The sequence below is a fragment of the Nomascus leucogenys genome, chromosome 14 (genome assembly GCF_006542625.1).
Source record: "Nomascus leucogenys isolate Asia chromosome 14, Asia_NLE_v1, whole genome shotgun sequence".
NCBI classification, from domain to species: domain Eukaryota; kingdom Metazoa; phylum Chordata; class Mammalia; order Primates; family Hylobatidae; genus Nomascus; species Nomascus leucogenys.
The window spans coordinates 12,236,492-12,255,868 of NC_044394.1; the positions used below are offsets into that span (position 1 = coordinate 12,236,492).

At 38.6% G+C, this 19,377-nt stretch overlaps 1 protein-coding gene across 1 annotated transcript in view; it reads right to left on the reverse strand.

Annotated features, from left to right (window-relative positions):
• Positions 1 to 19,377, reverse strand: part of FBXO11 (F-box protein 11) — a 100,708-nt gene that overhangs the window by 10,970 nt on the left and 70,361 nt on the right. Inside the window, exons 5-16 of the mRNA XM_003262359.3 lie at positions 18,069 to 18,198; positions 16,994 to 17,077; positions 16,785 to 16,917; positions 15,161 to 15,267; positions 14,966 to 15,077; positions 14,769 to 14,875; positions 14,546 to 14,683; positions 5,289 to 5,506; positions 4,370 to 4,455; positions 2,480 to 2,574; positions 1,080 to 1,202; positions 898 to 983 (exon numbers count right to left, since the gene is read on the reverse strand). Coding sequence (XP_003262407.1) covers positions 898 to 983; positions 1,080 to 1,202; positions 2,480 to 2,574; positions 4,370 to 4,455; positions 5,289 to 5,506; positions 14,546 to 14,683; positions 14,769 to 14,875; positions 14,966 to 15,077; positions 15,161 to 15,267; positions 16,785 to 16,917; positions 16,994 to 17,077; positions 18,069 to 18,198 — 1,419 coding nt within the window. The remainder of the gene's footprint in view (positions 1 to 897; positions 984 to 1,079; positions 1,203 to 2,479; positions 2,575 to 4,369; positions 4,456 to 5,288; positions 5,507 to 14,545; positions 14,684 to 14,768; positions 14,876 to 14,965; positions 15,078 to 15,160; positions 15,268 to 16,784; positions 16,918 to 16,993; positions 17,078 to 18,068; positions 18,199 to 19,377) is intronic.

Here is a 19,377-nt window from a genome sequence, read left to right on the forward strand (position 1 = left end):
ACTTTGGGAGGCCGAGGTGGGCGGATCACCTGAGGTCAGGAGTTTGAGACCAGCCTGACCAATATGGAGAAACTCCGTCTCTACTAAAAATACAAAGTGAGCCGGGCGTGGTGGCACAAGCCTGTAATCCCAGCTACTTGGGAGGCTGAGGCTGCGGTGAGCTGAGATCGTGCCACTGCCCTCCAGCCTGGGCAACAAGAGTGAAACTCCGTCTCAAACAAAAAAAAAGGATCATTGATCAGAGATCACCATAACAGATATAATGACAATGAAAAAATTTGAAGTACTCTAAGAATTATAAAAATGAGACAGAGACAGGAAGTGAGCACATGCTGCTGGAAAAAAATGGCAGAGAGATCTGCTCAACACAGTATTGCCACAAAACTTCAATTTGTGAAAAAACACAGTATCTGTGAAGCACAATAAACTGTAAAGTGTAATAAACAGAGGTAAGCCAGTATATGATCATTAGTACTGCTAGAATTCCAAAAACTTAAAATATTAGAGGGATATCAAAAACTATTAATTTTACAGAAATAGCATAAAACAGAAGCTTCATTTTATTGAGTGCCAATGATATGCCAGGCATAATGCACAAGTATTTTAATACAGACTTCCACTCTCCAAGTATGAAGGATCATATTGGCAGCTGATGTGACTCTCATAGCGGAAAGCAGAACGGTGGAAGTGAGCTCTCATGGCACATGTGCCACTGGCTTCTGTCCTCACCTAGACCAAGGAAAGCTACATTCTGACAATTTAAGTCAAGATTATTTTAAGAATGTGAATACAATAGGGGGATAAAGATTGGGCATTAAACAATAAGCAAATTTCTTCTACACACCCCACATACTTCTAACTCCCTCCCAAAAGAAAGCCAAATGTGAAAACATTTACCTTATCTGAACCCCTGAATACATATGATTATAGATATCATTGTCTTCTAGCACTCCATGTCCATTGTCATAAAAATAAACACCAACCTAAAATTTAAAAAAAAAAAAAAAAAAAAGCTTTTTCAAGGGACAAGTTTTTACAAAACAATATATTTCCCATCCAAGAGTCCAGGCTAATCCTACCTGCTTGCCACTGTGTATCCGGTTTCTTCTCAGTACTGGAGTGCTGCCAGTTGTCACCCAGACTCCAGCTAGAGTGTTACTATAAACTTCATTCTCTTCTATTACTCCTTGTCCCTTTTCATGCTAAATAAAAATTACACTGGTTATAATATATATCTTCTATAAGCAAGGCATTTATAGTCTGTTACCCCCTTTATAGACAGTTAAAAAATTTTCCATTTTTGTTTTTTCATCTGAGTAAGGAGGTAATGGCAACATTCTTTTTGTTTTGTTTTGAAATGGAGTCTCGCTCTGTCGCCCAGGCTGGAGTGCAGTGGCACAATCTTGGCTCACTGCAACCTTCACCTCCCGGGTTCAAGCAATTCTCTGCCTCAGCTTCCCGAGTAGCTAGGATTACAGGCGTCCGCCACCACGCCTGGCTAATTTTTGTATTTTTAGTAGAGATGGCGTTTCACCATCTTGGCCAGGGTGGTCTTGAACTCCTGACCTCATGATCCACCCGCCTTGGCCTCCCAAAGTGCTGGGATTACAGGTGTGAGCCACCGCGCCCGGCCAACATTCTTTTTATGTAGCCTCTACCTGAGTTTTAAGCGTTCAAAAAATTTTATACTGTTCTTTAAGTGGTTTTATACTTTTAATATCACAGTAAGAGTAGTAGTAGCATTCAAGTTTTTCTTTAGCAAAAGAAATTAATTCACCCTAGGATGTGTAACAAACTGACGACCTCTCATTTAGTAATAAATTAACAGTTACTTCAAACCTATTTCTGGAGAAATCAATTCAAAATGATATGGCTTCATGTTCCCAAAACTTTTACTTTTAGCAGATAATTGAGGACATGTGCATCTCTAGAACCATAAATGAAAATTAAAAGTCATGCCTTGCGTAAGGACCTTTTTGAAATTTCCTGCATTTTCTTACTTGAATCAGTTGCAAAATTTTAGATACCATGAGTGAAGACGATTAATACACAGGCTTCAAAATTTTGAAAGTTAATTATATTTTAACATAAATTCAAGTGAAAAAGTGGCAGAACTTCAGAGACTCATACAGTAGTCATACTCGTAAAATTCTGGTGTAACAAATAGACTGCAAATGAACTGCTGCTGAGGTTAGCCCATATTGCCAATAATAAAGACTTTAATAAAACGGTGTATCTCTTATGCCTAAATTTAGTCAGCTGCTGATTAAATTTTACATAATTAAACACAAATTTAAAATCAGAAGTCATTAAGATACTGGCAGGGAGAACAAGAACGTTATTTATTGTCTAGCTATTCAAGACAGTCACAAATTCACACTTCAAAAGTTGAATATGGCCTACCTAAAAGCTTAAGGAGAAACCCTTTATCCCCCTGGTTTTGATGCATGAGTTTATAGAACTATATACATTAACTTACCACATAAATCCCACCATGCTGGCCATCATGAATTTTGTTATGCCGAACAATTGGACAACTGTTTGTCCTAATTTGAATTCCTGCTAATGCATTGCCTATTTAAAAATAAAAGTTACAATGTCAACATTTGTGAGCCTAGGGAATACAATAAGGATTTTATATTAGGTAGTGGTTAAAATTCTTACACTAGAATTTTAGTGACCATTACAAGACAAAATTAAGAGAACTAGAAGTGTAAATAGATGCAGAGAGCTGCAGGCAGTATAGCATAGTTGTGCTATGCTATACTGTGCTATGCTATGCTATAGTTGTGGAGCCCAGCTGCCACATTTCAAATCCCAGGAATTCTACTTCTTGTGTGACCCTGAGTAAGTAATTTAACCTCTTTGTGCCTCTGTATACTGATCAGTAAGTATCTTTGTGCCTCTCTATCCTTATCAATATTTAATGGTATCTACCTCACAGTGTTGATGTGAATATTATATGACTTAACTCAGGTTAAGATGCTTCGCAGAGTGCCTACACTTAGTAAAGCTTTATGTAAGTATTAACCAGGTTAGAGTTACCAGAAGCGAAAGCCCAGGCACATATTGGTGTCTGGCACGCAGATATCTACTGATTGTTTGCTGATTTAATGTTCCTAAAACTTTAATGAGGAATAAATATTTTCTTTCTGTAATTAGTACAAAGTACATTAAACTACCACAGAAACAATTTATTAACTATTAAAAAACAGAGTGAAACTATGGAAACTGCAGATACTCCTTGGGACTAAGGTCTTATTTGTATTTTCATCCCTGGTATCTGGCATAGTGCCTATGAATAAATATCACAGAATAATCTTTATTAAGAATTTAGGCCGGGCGTGGTGGCTCATACCTGTAATCCCAGCAATCTGGGAGGCTGAGGCTGAAACAGGCAGATCACTTGAGGCCAGGGGTTGAAGACCAGCCTGGCCAACATGGCAAAACTTGTCTCTATTAAAAATGCAAAAATGGGTGGGCACGGTGGCTCACGCCTGTAACCCCAGCAGTTTGGGAGACCGAGGCGGGCGGATCACAAGGTCAGGAGATCGAATCGAGATCATCCTGGCTAACACGGTGAAACCCCGTCTCTACTAAAAATACAAAAAATTAGCCGGGCGTGGTGGCAGGCGCCTGTAGTCCCAGCTACTCGGGAGGCAGAGGCAGGAGAATGGCATGAACCTGGGAGGTGGAGCTTGCAGTGAGCTGAGATTGCGCCACTGCACTCCAGCCTGGGCGACAGAGTGAGACTCCGTCTCAAAAAAAAAAAAAAAAAAAGCAAAATTGAGCCGGGCATAGTAACACGCACCTGTAATCCCAGCTACTCTGGAGGCTGAAGCATAAGAATCACTTGAACCTGGGAGGCAGGGGTTGCTGTGAGCTGAGATTGCATCACTGCACTCCACCCTAGGCAACAGAGTGAGACTCTGTCTCAACAACAACGACAACAAAAATTAAAGGGCAGCGCATGAGACTCACACCTGCAATCCCAGAATTTTGGGAGACCAAGGCGGGAAGATCGCCTGAGGCCAGGAGTTCAAGACCAGCCTGGGCAACGTGGCAAAACCCAGCCTCTACAAATAAATGAGTGGGGCATGGTGGCACATGCCTGTAGACCTAGCTACCAGGGAGGCTGAAGCAGGAAGATCGCTTTGAGCCTAGAAGTCTGAGGCTGCTGTGAGCCATGTTTGTGCCACTGCACTCCAGTCTGCACAAGAGAGTAAGACCTCAACTCTTTGAAAAAGAAAAAAATTAAAGAGCTGGATCAGTGCTTCCACTTGGGTAGTTTCAAAATGTTCCGTCATTTTGCTAATATCAAGAAGACATACAAATCTGTAAGTTTTATAGAACAAAACCATATGCTTACCATAAATGTCATTTCCTTCAATAAGGCCTCGTCCATCACCAAAGATGTAAACTCCTCCTTGATTTCCATTAAATATAGAATTTCCCCTACAATTATGTGAAATAAAAAAAAGAAGACATCTATTCAGCCAAACTTACTTGTTTTGTACAACTGTAAGGCCCCTCATGGTCATATAACAAATTATGTAACTTCTAAGGCCTCAATTTCTTCATTATTTCTAAGGCCTAAGACTTTGGAAAAGTTAGACTACTATTTGAGAGAACATATGTAGCATTCTTAAAAATTCCCCTCAAAACAGCTAATACATTCAAAACAATTTTTTAGCTGATCTAGAAACATTTGATGAATATTAACAAGATGGAAATCCCAAAATCTACTTCCATAAAGCCAATGGAAAATAAAATTTGACAATTAAAAATAATTCATAGTGTTTGATTAAATTATAATACCTCTGGTTCTACAATTTTGGCTTATTAAGGGAAAATGACAGCTTACAGTTTTTGACTTTTTGATAATTTTAGTCTTTCTGGTCAAGAATCTTTGAGATATTTTTCCTGAGTTATTCTATTTGCTAACTATCAGAAAAAAGAAGACAAAGTCCTCTAAGCTCCAAGGGGAGGTAACAGCCCTATTTACTCATCTATAATGCAGTTTAATGAATTTAAAATAAAAATCACAGCATTTGCAATTTTTCATAATATCACATATGGTTTATATCACTAATGAAAAAAAAAAACACCAAAAAATAAATCTGCAATAGCTATGGCTCATTCAGATGCATAGACTTTAACTAGGAAAATCTATTTTATAGTAGTCAAATGTCTAACAAAGCTTTTAAGAGTTAAAGCTCAGTATCTTGACTTTTAAGACAAACCTTTAAGTGAAAAAGTAATTTTCACCCATAATTATATGTAAATACCTTATTGTTGGGTCACTATTTGAGGTAATCCATACACCTGCAAAGTTGTTTGCATAGATTTTATTCTCTATGAATTGTCCTCTTCCTTTTTCATGGACATATATTCCTCCAGTCTGCCCATGGTGAATTTCACATCGAACCACTGTGGGGTTAGCATAGGCTTTTACTTCAAAGCCTGCTATCCTATTTCTGTGTATGTTGCAACTTTCAAAGTAACCCTGAAAAATACAGAAATTAAATCTGTAGGTAAAGGCTACTTTACAAAAAATGAAATGCCATTTAAAAAGCATTTCAATGCATATCTAAAAATTAAGTATTAGAAACATTTAAGGCTGGGCATGGTGACTCACGCCTGTAATCCCAGCGCTTTGGGAGCCCTAGGAAGGTGGACCACCTGAGGTCAGGAGGAGACCAGCCTGGCCAACATGATGAAACCCCGTCTCTACTAAAAATACAAAAATTAGCTGGGTGAGGTGGCCCACACCTGTAATCCCAGCTGCTTGGAAGGCTGAGGCAGGAGAATTGCTTGAACCCGGGAGTCAGAGGTTGCAGTGAGCCGAGATTGCGCCACTGCACTCCAGCCTGGGTGACAAGAGCGAAACTCCGTCTCAAAACAAATTTAAAAAAAGTTTAAGAATAAAAAATAGGTATATACACTAAGCTTCAAGTAATAATCATGGAAAGAAAAAGATTTAAATGTTTTAATTTTTTTTTTTAACAGACAAGGTCTCACTCTGTTGTCCAGGCTGGAGTACAGTGGCACAATCATAGCTCATGCAGCCTCAAACAATCCTCCCACCTCAGCCTCCTGAGTAGCTAGGACTATAAGGCACACACCACCATGCCTGGCTAATGATTTAAATGTTTTAGCAAAACAAAGAACTATACATCCTCTAATAAATCCAAGTACATTCAAAGGCATGAAGGAAAAACAGCAAAAGATCTATTCAATAAATGTAGATGAATACCATTAACTAGTAAGTATATATCCTTCAACAAAAGGTTAAAGTCATTAAGAATATAAACCCTGGCTGCCTTAAAAATGTCCCAACAAGTCAGCTTCTAAAAGTTGTGGCTGGGCCTCCCAGCGCTTTTGGAAGGCCAAGCGGGGAGGACTGCTTGAGCCCTGGAGCTCGAGACCAGCCTGGGTGACATAGTGAGACGTCGTCTCTACAGAAAAAGTTAAAAACAAAATCAGCCAGGTGTGGTGGCATGTGCCTATAGGCCTAGTTACTAGGGAGGCTGAGGTGGGAGGATTGTTTGAGCCTGGGAGGTTGAGGCTGCAGTGAGCCGTAATCACACCATCGCACTCCAGCCTGGACAATACAGTCTCAAAAATAAATAAAGGTTGACCAAAGAACACAATCAGAGTCTTAAAATAAGAGCAATTTTTTAAAAAAGTTCACCTTAGCCCATTAATAGAAAACTGGCTAAATACAATGTTTTTGAAAACTTACATTCATCCTACACATGTTAAATGAAAAGAACAAGTTTTAAAGTAGTATACATTATGTATAATCTCAATTTTGTTTAAAGGGAATTTGAAGGATGGAACAAAAATGTGAGATGATTATGAGTGGTAGAATTATGGATAATTATGTCTTTCTTCATACTTTGAATTTCTTATATTTCCTATATGATGGACATGTTTTACTTTTATAATGATAATGGAAGTCACCATAATTCTGATCTCCTAAGGCCAAAGACTCAATGCAGACTGGATATTAAGAAAACACTGAATGTGCTTACTCTCTTTTCTCTTTAAAATCCTTTCAGCACTAAGTATTTTTCTCATGTTAGTTCCATGTCTTTTGCCTTATATTATTTCTATATTTATATATGTCAATTTCTACCCCATCATAAGCTCCTGTCTGGACTATTCTAACTTCTAGAGCATGTATGTAAGACTTTACACACAGTAAGTACTCAAACAGGATTTGATGAATTTTTTGCCAAATTTAGTAGAGGATAAAAAGGGGATATTCTGAATACTCTAGTATACTACATGGTTAACTCTTCAAGAAAATAGACCTCCAAGAATAACACACAGAGTAGTTTTCAGACTTCATTTTCTAATAAAGAACAAATTATCTATAAATTATATCTCTACATTTGGATTATAATCTTATTCTTTTTTAAAACAAATCAGGAGCTATATAAAAGATAGTATCTTCAAATATAAAACTTCTTTCTTTGATTTTATACAGAATAAAATGAATACACACTGGGTGTATAAATATACTGTTACGGCAAAACTGACCATCAAAAAAACAAAAGAGGCTAGACAAAGAGACCTTAATACTAGACTAGTATTATTCACCATTTCAGATGTTTTCCCCCATGAGGAGGGAGCACAATTAGTATAACTCTTAGTCTCTCTCTGCCAAGAGTTGAATGACACATCTGGTGGATTTTGTTTCTTCTTTATTTCTTTCTTTTTTTTTTTTAGAGACAGGCTCTCACTCTGTTGTCTGGGTTGGAGTGCAAGGGTGCAATCACTTACTGAAGCCTCAACCTCCTGGGCTCAAATGATCCTCCCCACTCAACCTCTCAAGTAGCTGAGACCACGGGTGCATGGCACCAAGCCTGGCCAATTTTTGTTTTTAGTAGAGATGGAGTTTCATCATGTTGCCCAGGCTGGTCTCAAACTTTCAGCCTCAAGCAATCCTCCCGCCTTGGCCTCTCAAAGTGCTGGGATTACAGGTGTGAGCCACCATGCCAGGCCGACAAATCTGATTGGTAAACTTTTACAGCGCTGCAAGCAAAATTTGATTATCTCTGAATGCAGTGATCCAGTAAAAAAAAATTGATATACACTGACTAAACAGTATTCAAATGAAGGGATAATCTTTTTGTTTTCTTTAGGTTTTGATTTTACGGAGTTAAGAGACTCAACTAGATACACAAGTTTTTTTTTGTTTGTTTGTTTTGTTTTGTTTTGTTTTTGAGAGGGAGTCTCGCCCTGTCACCCAGGCTGGAGTGCAGTGGCACGATCTCGGCTCACTGCAACCTCCACCTCCCGGGTTCACACCATTCTCCTGCCTTAGCCTCCCGAGTAGCTGGGACTACAGGCGCTGCCACCATGCCCAGCTAATTTTTTGTATTTTTAGTAGAGACAGGGTTTCACCAAGTTAGCCAGGATGGTCTCGATCTCCTAACCTCATGATCCACCTGCTTCGGCCTCCCAAAGTGCTGGGATTACAGGTGTGAGCCACTGCGCCCGGCCGATTCACAAGTTTTTTAAGGCAAATAGCAGCCCTCTCCCTCATTTCCTTTATCCAGAGGCCCCCACTTTTAATTCTTTTAGCTGATTCCTTTGATTCACCTCTATTTTATTAAGTAACACACTGTACTTAATCTTGACTTTCCAGTTTTAGGTATTATCCACTGACCTCTATTATGGGAGAGCAGAATTTAGCTCTCCTACCTCTCTATCCCCCACAATATATACTCACACATTGTATCCTTTCAGTGTAGTTTTACCTTAATTTTGGTTACATTAGTGTGCTATTCAGAGTTGAGCCATAAAATATGACTTCTTTGCTGCAGAACTTTTTAGATTTTTTTCTCCTTGGCTTAGCTTTCTAGTGACAACTCTATCCTAAACTTGTTGCTAGTTGTCCAAATCACCTCTTCTTTTTATTTTTTTGAGACAGAGTCTCACCCTGCTGCCCAGGATGGAGTGCAGTGGCCCAATCTTGGCTCACTGCAACCACTGCCTCTCAAGTTCAAGCGATTCTCCTGCATCATCTCCTATAAATCACCTCTTAATACATTTACATTTGGTTTACCAATTTATCTTTCTGAACAGCTGTACCGGAGCTTTAACTTGCTCTAATCTGGTTGGCTGCCCTGGTCACAGGCATGCAGTCATTTACCACATTGTATTAATAATTTAGGTTAAGGATTAAAAATGTCACTTAATTCCATCAAATATGGAGTTTATAATCTGTATCTTTTGTTTCAGAGTAACTTTCAAGAAAACAAAGCAGCAAAAAGTTTTCTTTTCTCAATGACCTTAAAATGAGAAGCCTCTACATTGGCACAACAATGATTTTACTACCTTTAGAAATGACAAAGATTGATTGACTTACAGTTTCATAATTTTGCAAGGAAACTTATCTTTATTATGGATTCAGCTAATGTAATTTTGCTTCGAGATTTTTTTTTTTTTTTTTTTTTTTTTTTTTTTTTGTTTGAGACAGAGTCTCTGTTGCCCAGGCTGGAGTGCAGTGGTGCAATTTCGGCTCACTGCAACCTCTGCCTCCTGGGTTCAAGTGATTCTCCTGCCTCGGCCTCCCGAGGAGCTGGGACTTTTGGTGTGAGCCACTACGCCCAGCTAATTTTTGTATTTTTAGTAGAGATGGGGTTTCACTATGTTGGCCAGGCTGGTCTGGAACTCCTGACCTCAAGTGATCTGCTCGCCTCGGCTTCCTGAAGTGCTGGGATTACAGGCAAGAGCCACTGAACCCGGCCTGCTTCAAGATATATTTTAATAAAATGCAACTATTTTGTTAAGAGATATCTCTAGTACAAAATAAATCAATAATATAGAACTGTAAGAAATTAGAATTAAAAAAAAAAATTTTTTTTTTTTTGAGGTGGAGTTTCACAGTCTCCCAGGCTGGAGTGCAGTGTTGTGATGTTGGTTCATTGCAACCTCCAAATCCCAGGTTCAAGCAATTTTCATGCCTCAGCCTCCAAAGTAGCTGGGATTACAGGCGGATGCCACCATGCCCAGCTAATTTTTTTATTTTTAGTAGGGACGGGGTTTTGCCATGCTGGCCAGGCTGGTCTCCAACTCCTGGCCTCAAGTGATCCACCTGCCTTGGCCTCCCAAAGTGCTGCGATTACAGGGCTACCAAGCCCGGCCAAAAAAAATTTTTTAAGAAGATGGGAATCTCCCTGTCACCCAAGCTGGAGCTATCACAGCTCATTACAACCTTGAACTCCTGGGCTCAATCAATCCTCTTGCCTCAGCCTTCCAAGTAGCTAGGATTATAGGTGTGTGCCACCATGCCCAGCTAATTTTTAGAACATTTCTTTCGTAGAGATACGGTCTGTCTTGCCCAGGTTGATCTTGAGCTCCTGGGTTCATGCAGTCCTCATGCCTCAACCTCCCGAAGTGCTGGGATTACAGGTGTGAGCCACTGTGCCCAGCCTCTGCTTTGTCTTTTAATGCAAACCACAAAAGTTCCAACATGTATAAATTTTTTGAAGTAAAAGATTCTTTATTAAATATGACAAAGTAGGCCAGGCACGGTGGATCTCTTGAAGTCAGAAGTTGTAGACCAGCCTGGCCAACATGGTGAAACCCTGTCTGTACTAAAAACACAAAAGTTAGCTGTGCATGCTGGCAGGCATCTGTACTCCCACCTACTCAGGAGACTGAGGCACAAGAATTGCTTGAAGCCTGGAAGGTGGAGGTTGCAGTGAGCCGCGATTGCACCACTGCACTCCAGCCTGGGTGACAGAGTGAGACTCTTGTCTCAAAAAAAAAAAAAAAAAAAAAAAGACAAAATAAAAGGCATTCAAGAGTTTCACAAGAAACTCTCCAGATTAAGAAGAGAAAAATGCTATCTTCATTGAAATAAACTTCCACAACTCTAATCTATAACAACACTTACCAAATACTGTGAAATCTGGGTAAGAAAGAGGAGGGTGCTGGGAACTAACCAATGTTAGTACCTTAGACTTTCAATGAAGGGTAGTTTTCCCCAAGTAACTAAAGGCTATAATAAGCTTAGCTTATTATTATCTTCTAACCGAAGTGATGAAATCTAATGGCATGAATATGCCATGAATTTTTTTATTTTTTGGACAGAGTCTCACTCCTCTGTCGCCCAGGCTGGAGTGCAGTGGCATGATCTTGGGTCACTGCAACCTCCACCTCCCACCTCCCACCTCCCCACTTCAAGTGATTCTCATGCCTCAATCTCCTGAGAAGCTGGGATTACAGGCACACGCCACCACGAGGCAGCGTTTCACTGTGTTGGCCAGGCTGGTCTTGAACTCCTGGGCTCAAGTGATCTGCCTACCTTGTCCTCCCAAAGTGTTAGGATTACAGGTGTGACCCACCGCACCCGGCCTCAAAACACTTTATAGCAATTTGGCATTGCTATGACATTTTATTTATTTATTTATTTATTTTTTGAGACAGAGTCTTGCTCTGTCGCCCAGGCTGGAGTGCAGTGGCACGATCTTGGCTCACTGCAACCTCTGCCTCCTGGATTCAAGTGATTCTCTTGCCTTAGCCTCTCGAGTAGCTGGGACTTGAGGTGTGCGCCAACATGCCCGGCTAATTTATGTATTTTTAGTAGAGACAGGGTTTCACCATGTTGGCCAGGTTGTTCTCAAATTCCTGACCTCAGGTGATCTGCCTGCTCGGTCACCCAAAGTGCTGGGATTATAGGCATGAGCCACCATGCCTGGCCTGCTATGACATTTTAATCTTATTTTACAAAAGTAACAACTCTGCACTGAACTGAATATTAAACAAAAGACAATTGGAGAACTGTGAACATTAACAGAAAATTTGATGATATTAAGGAATTATTCCTAATTATTGAGGAGCGGATTAGCACTGTGGTTATGTGAAAGAAAAAAAAAAACACCCATCTTTTAAAGACACATGGTAAAATATTTACAAGAGATGATGAAGTCTGGTATTTACTTCAAAATAATCCAGAGTGTAAAGAAGGTAGTAAAACATATGAGGTATAGATTAAACAAAATTGGCCATGAAATGATAGTTGTTGAAGGCAGACAACTGGTACCTGGAGAGTCATTATACTATTCTCTCTACTTCAGTGTATGTTAGAAATATTTCATTAAAAAATATAAAAATCAGAGGCAAGACCCACACTGGAAGCAAAATAACAACAGAAAAACAAACAAAACTATGGAGACGTGGTAAGGAACACAGATTTGAGGAACTCACACAACACTAAACAGGACAGAACACAGCAATATAAATAACAAGAAAGATAGCTAACTTTCTAAAGAAAGGAACATATGGAACAGAAAAATAGTAAAACAATACAACATCAGCAAAAGCCAAAATCTGGATACTGAGGTAGAAGAGCAATCTTTCAAGCAAAGAAGAAAGAAAAAAAACCCAGTGTGATCTCAGAGTTCTCAGCCATGCTCAATGCTAGAATAAAAAAATGTCTACAGAATCGTGAGGGAATGAAAGAAACTCAGCTAAGTTAAAAGGCAATGGATAGGGATTCTCACATGGCAAGAATTCAAGCTACAATACCCATAAGCCTTTCTTTAAAAAAAAAAAAAAAAAAAAAAAACAAAAAATGGCTGGATGACAAAACCTAGCCACACCAAGAATGAATCAAAATTTAAATTCAAGAATGGAGAAACCATGATAAAAGAACTAAATGATAAATAAATACAGAATAAATATGGACCAGTAACTGTAGGAATGCAAATATTTTAAACCTTTGCAAAATAAAAATAAAAATGATGGGGTGGAGATAGATTGAAATACTTCATAAATCTTAAAATGTATAAATCTCATTAATCTTTAATGGAAATATCTATCTACAGCATTGCCTAGACTTATTTTTAAAAATGCTGTAATATTTACAAGCCCAAATCTATTCTTTAAAATGGTATAAGGAGCGTGTGTGTGATGGAGTAACTTACTATGTGAACTTTAATAAGGGACCATCCCATCACCAGAGGTCTTTCAAAAATGATGAACTTGGCCAGGCGTGGTGGCTCACGCCTGAAATCCCATGCAATGGCACACATCTTACATCTTGGCTCACTGCAACCTCTGTCTCCTGGGCTCAAGTGATCCTCCTGTCTCAGCCCCCCAAGTAGCTGGGATTACAGGTGTGAGCCACCATGCCCAGCTAATTTTTGTATTTTTTGTAGAGACGGAGTTTCACCATGTTGTCCAGGCTGGTTTTGAACTCCTGAGCCCAAGCGATCCAACTGCCTTGGCCTCCCAAAGTGCTGGGATTACAGGTGTGAGCCATTGCACCTGGTCATAGTCTAGTTTAGTTTAAAAAAAGAGCTCTGCCTTGGCCAGGCGCGGTGGCTCATGCCTGTAATCCCAGGACTTTGGGAGGCCGAGGCAGGTGTATCACTTGAGGCCAGGAGTTCAAGACCAGCCTGACCAACATGGTGAAACGCTGTTTCTACTAAAAATACAAAATTAGGCAGGCGTGGTGGTGCATGCCTATAATCCCAGCTACTTGGAAGGCTGAGACAGGAGAATCCCTTGAACCAGGAGGTGGAGGTTGCAGTGAGCCAAGATCACACCACTGCCATTGCCTGGGCAACAAGGGTGAAACTCGGTCTCAAAAAAAAAAAAAAAAGAACAATGAAAATAAAAAATTTTCTTTGTCATTGAAAATTTGTATATATGAATCCAACATTCCTAGGATTGCTTAATATTGTATAATAGGCAACAAAACCTCACCATAATCCTATTTGCTACAATGTGATGACCCTCTCTCCCATCTCGGACTCCGCAACAGAAAATTTTACCAATGCTGTATTAGGACTTGAAAATTACCTCAAGGAAAATTTGACATTAAATGAAAAAAAATCTGAAAAGACATTCAAAACATTATTTTGAGATGGTGATCTCAGAGCTCAAAAAGTCATGTCTCTAGAAAATTATGTAAAACTATATAGTAATATTTAAAACACAGTATATTCCATAAGGATGCCTAATGTTAACTGCTGCATAATGGTTTTAAAATTGATATTTTATCACTATATCTCCTATTAAAGTTCTGCCAGTTTAAAATTTTCAAGAGGAATTAAATGAAAAGCAAAAGAACGATGAAACCATTATTTCTCAAAGTATACTCTACAGACAAACAGTGTTAGATTCGCTTACGATGTTTATTAAAAATACATATTCTAAGCCCCATCCTTGGAAATTTTGATTTATTAAACCTGAGGATACAGGAATTTTCATTAAAACAGAAAGCTTTTGGGTGGCTTTTATGAACACACATTTGAGACTTAATTAACCAGTTATACCTTACTCCCCTCAAAGATCACATATATTGCCTAAGAACGCTATCACCTCTACATGGATATGTCTGGTGCATAAATTTACAGAATAAATATTTCATATTGATTTTAAAATATAATGCTGAAATTGCTTTTAAACCTATCCTCTTCAATTCAGATAATTTGGTGATGAGAAAATAATGCTGAAACATACTTGGAATCTAACTGATACAGAAGTCGGTTTTTCTATTAAAAATAAGTGTTCTTACCATGCCATGATCAAATGTGAACACACCAACATCACGTCCATGATGAATATGATTCCGTCTAATAATTGGGTTTCCATGATTTTTAACCCAAATCCCAGCTAACGCATTATTGGAAATTTCATTATCCTCATATATTCCCTACAACAAGTAATCAGCAACAAACATCAGTAGAGCTTTTAAACATTTTTTAAAAAGAAAAAAATCCCACAAAATTCAAAAATACCTGTGCATGATCTGTTATATACAGTCCAACATTTTCACAGTCGCTGATGTTACAGTGCTTGATGGTGGGACATGCTCCTTGGCCACTAACACATACTGCAGAACCAACTGTAGAAAAATTATTCACTTATGTAAAAACCTACTGGGCAACATGCAGTGACTCAAAATTTTATTGTAAAATATAAAGAAAACACTAACCTGTACATGTACTTCGGATGATACAGTGATCAATAATAGGGCTACAATTTACTGTAATCTCTAAGCAGTGGTGTGCATTGTGGTGTTGTGCAGATTTGTCATCAGGGTTAAACTGAAAAGTAAAAATTTTGTTTGAAATAAACAATTACTGCCTTTATGATTTCAATGTGTATTTTAAATCTTAACATTTCTTACCCTTATTGTCATATATCCAACATAAGCATCTTCAGAGCCTTCCATAAAAACGAAGGTTGAATCTCTAGTGTTTTCAATTATAACTTTGTCTGCCACTTTCCCAGGTGCTGTGGAGAAGATATTTTAAATATTACCTTTATTCGATTTCAACAGATAGGTATCTTTATGGAGGGGGAACTTACTAAAAACATTAGTACTGAGTAGTAGGACTAATAGTCACTATCAGTTAACTATGTTTCATCATCAGCCTTTACTATATTCAAATCCATGCATACTAATACTTCTAATAACATTTAACTATAAATACTATGAATATAAAATGCAATGGCATATTTAAAAATGGTTTCTTGTGGAAACAAAAACAAAAAATGGTTTCTTGTGGAAACCATTCTGTTTCCAGCAGCAGCACTGGAAACAGAAGCTCAAGAAGAGAAGAGATCTCTATTTAAATTTATTTCCAACAGTGGCCTCAATTTAGAAAGTAATAAAATCACCGGACAAAAATTTGCTCCAATCTATACTCCCCATCTTCATGGAGAGATAGAGGAAGAAAGCAAAAGAGGCTGTGAATGCAAATTTCACTAGCAAATAATAATTACTAGCTATCTTAAAATGTTCTATGTATTGTATCCTCAACATAAAAAAAAAAAAAACACAAATCTTCAAATGACTCAGTGTTTGACAGATATTACATTTATTCTTAGAAACCTGACCATAAATAGCTTTGAAATAGCACAAAAGTATTTAAAAATTCTATTTCAGTTCCTTTAAAAACATAGCAATAAAAACATTAGCATCTTTCTTTGCAATTCTCCTGCCTCAGACTCCAGAGTAGCTGGGATTACAGGAGCATACCACCACACCTGGCTAATTTTTTTTGTATTTTTAGTAGAGATGGGGTTTCACCATGTTGGCCGGGCCAGTCTTCAACTCCTGACCTGAAGTGATCCACCCACCTCAGCCCCTCAAAGTACTGGGATTACAGGTGTGAGCCACCGCACCCGGCCGCATCTTTATTTTCAAATAAAAGATGAAAAAACTATTTTTCTTTGTTTAATGAATAACTTAAGGCAACTGGAGAAAGTACTAACATCAGGAAACTTATACAGCCAGGCATAGTGGCTCACGCCTGTAATCCCAGCACTTTGGGAGGCCAAGATAGGCAGATTGCCTAAGGTCAGGAGTTTGAGACCAGCCGGGCCAACGTGGCGAAACCCTATGTCTGCTAAAAATACAAAAATTAGCCAGGCATGGTGGTGCATGCCTATAATCCCAGCTACTTGAGAGGCTGAGGCATGAGAATTGCTTGAACCCAGGAGGCAGAGGTTGCAGTGAACCGAAATTGTGTCACTGCACTCTAGCCTGGGTGACATAGCTAGACTCTGCATCAAAAAAAAAAAAAAAAAGGTTGGGGGGGGGGCAGAAAAATTTATATACAGCTATAATTTCTGAACTCTTATGTTTTCATTTCCTTCATTTAAAATATGTGTGATATCTTCATTCCTACTTTACCAGCAGGATATTATAAAAATTCAACTGGATGTTAAGTCACTAGCATTTTGAAAATCCTATCACATAAATGAGTAAAATATTAAAATTTTAATGACAATGCATTTCAAAATACCTGCACCAATCATGGTGATTGGAGATTCAATATATATCCATTCATCAGTATATATTCCAGAATGAACAAAGATAAGTCCATCAAAATGAGCCTCTTGTACCCCACCAAGGGCATCTTCAATAGTATCATAATACTAGAAAAAAATAAATATGTCAGTATACAACTGAAAGATTACCATTTTAAGTCATAAAAATAAAAATCAAACATACCAACATATTTTCTCTTCCTTTATATCTTGCGGGGTTACTGTAGAAATGTTCAGCAAATCCTGGCTTTACATGTGCACCTTTATACTAAAATGTCAAAAACAAAACCAGTGACTACTAACATAAACCTTATATTTAAATTAATGTACAACTGCATGAACAACTTTTATTACAAATCAAAAATAATTCTCAACTATTCCAAATAATTTTCTGTCATAGAGTACAATGTAAAATCTAAAACAAGTTATGATCCAGTAATATCCAGAAACAAAGAACAGGGTTTCTCAATCTCAGCATTACTGATATTTTGGGTCAGTTAATTCTTTGTTATGGCGGCTGTCCTCTGCATTGTAGGATGTTTAGAGGTATCCCTGGCCTCACCCAGCCAAATAGCAGCAGCACACTCTCCTCCCATTGTGACAATCAAAAAATGTCTCCCGACATTGCCAAATGTCCCGCAGAAAGCAAAATCATCTCCAGCTGAGTCACTCATGAAGGGCCGTATAACAATTAAGATAAATGTGGAACTTTAAAACAACTACTGAACACTAATAATTTAAATACAAGTCCAAAGAGACCCACTGAAATCACAAGTGCTCTCAGGCTACTAATGCTTACTGTACTAACTTATTAATGGATATGTCAGTAGTGAAAAGAATTGCTGAATACTCTGTTGGTTGATAATTGTTCATTAAAACCTACTCAACTTTTTTTTTTTCCCTGAGACAAGAGTCTCACTCTGTCGCCCAGGCTGGAGTGCAGCAGTGCAATCTCAGCTCTCCGCAACTCTGCTTCCTGGGTTCAAGCGATTCTCCTGCCTTAGCCTCCCGAGTAGCTGGGACTACAGGCGCGCGCCACCACGTCTGGCTAATTTTTGTATTTTTAGAAGAGATGGAGTTTCGCCATGTTGGCCAAGCTGGTCTCGAACTCCTGACCTCAGGTAATCTGCCTACCTCAGCCTCCCAAGGTGCTGGGATTACAGGTGTGAGCCACCACGCCCAGCCTAAACTTATTTCTTAAAAGAAAGTTATTTATAAATGTATAATATAAACCAATATATTCTATTTATATTTCATACCAACTGCTGGAAACTCTCTTTCCAGGGATTTGGATGTTCATACTCTTCTGGATTAATCTGGTAGAATTTACCAGGTTCAGGATGCATCATAGGGCGAGTATATTCAAATACTTCCATATATAATCGTTTCCTGAACAGAGAAAGGAATTAAAATTTTCTTGATAAAATGTCCTTTAGATTAATACACTTTTGAACTATAACAATTATTTGAGGCCTCAAAAACTTGAGTAAGAAAGTAAGAATACACAAAAATGAATATTAAAACACAGGATATTTTTTTTTTGAGACAGAGTCTCACTGTCATCCAGACTAGAATGCAAGTGGCACGATCTCGGCTCATTGCAACCTCCCTCTCCCAGGTTCAAGCGATTCTTCAGCCTCAGCCTCCTGAGTAGCTGAGATTATGGGCATGTGTCACCACGCCCAGCTAAAAACAGGATTTAAAATGTGAAAACGTTATTTTTCACATTTAAAATTTTCAGTGTAGTTGCACATGGAAATTATGTTTTTTTCCTTTTTTTTCTTTGAGACACAGTCTACTTCTATTACCCAGGCTGGAGTGCAGTGCCACGATCTCAGCTCACTGCAACCTCTGCCTCATGGGCTCAAATGATCCTCCCAGACCTCAGCCTCCCAAGTAGCTGGGACTACAAGCACATGCTACCCAGGCTGGTCTTCAACTCTGGAGCTCAAGTGATTTACCCACCTCAGCCTCCCAAAGTGCTGGGATTACAGGCGTGAGCCACCATGCCTGGCTGAAAATTAGTTTTCCTGTGAAAATTTTCACAATGTAACTGCGTATGAAAATTAGTCCACACAGACCAACAAAAAGTTCCAATTTCCTTACAAACTGTTTACTCAGGAAGGGGAAAAAAAAGTTATCCTTACTGTAAAAACATCATGATTATCACTTAAAAAGACAATTTTTTCTTTTTCTTTTTGAGACACAGTCTCACTCCCATTGCGCACACTGGAGTGCAGAGGCATGACCATGGCTCATTGCAGCCGTAACCTCCCAGGTTCAAGTGATCCTCTTGCCTTATTTTTTTATTTTTTTTGGAGAAATGAGGTCCCAGTATGTTGCCCAGGCTGGTCTCAAACTCCTGGGCTCAAGTAATCTGCCCACTTCAGCCTCCCAAAGTGCTGGGATTATAGGCGTGAGCCACTTCGCCTAGCCTAAAAAGATAATTTTCAGTAAAAATACTTTGAACTTAATTTGTCCTGTATCTTCAGTCCATTTATATCCTATCAAGAACCATCAAATCTTCAAACTGGAGTAATGGTTAACTATTATCATTTTTGGTACAGT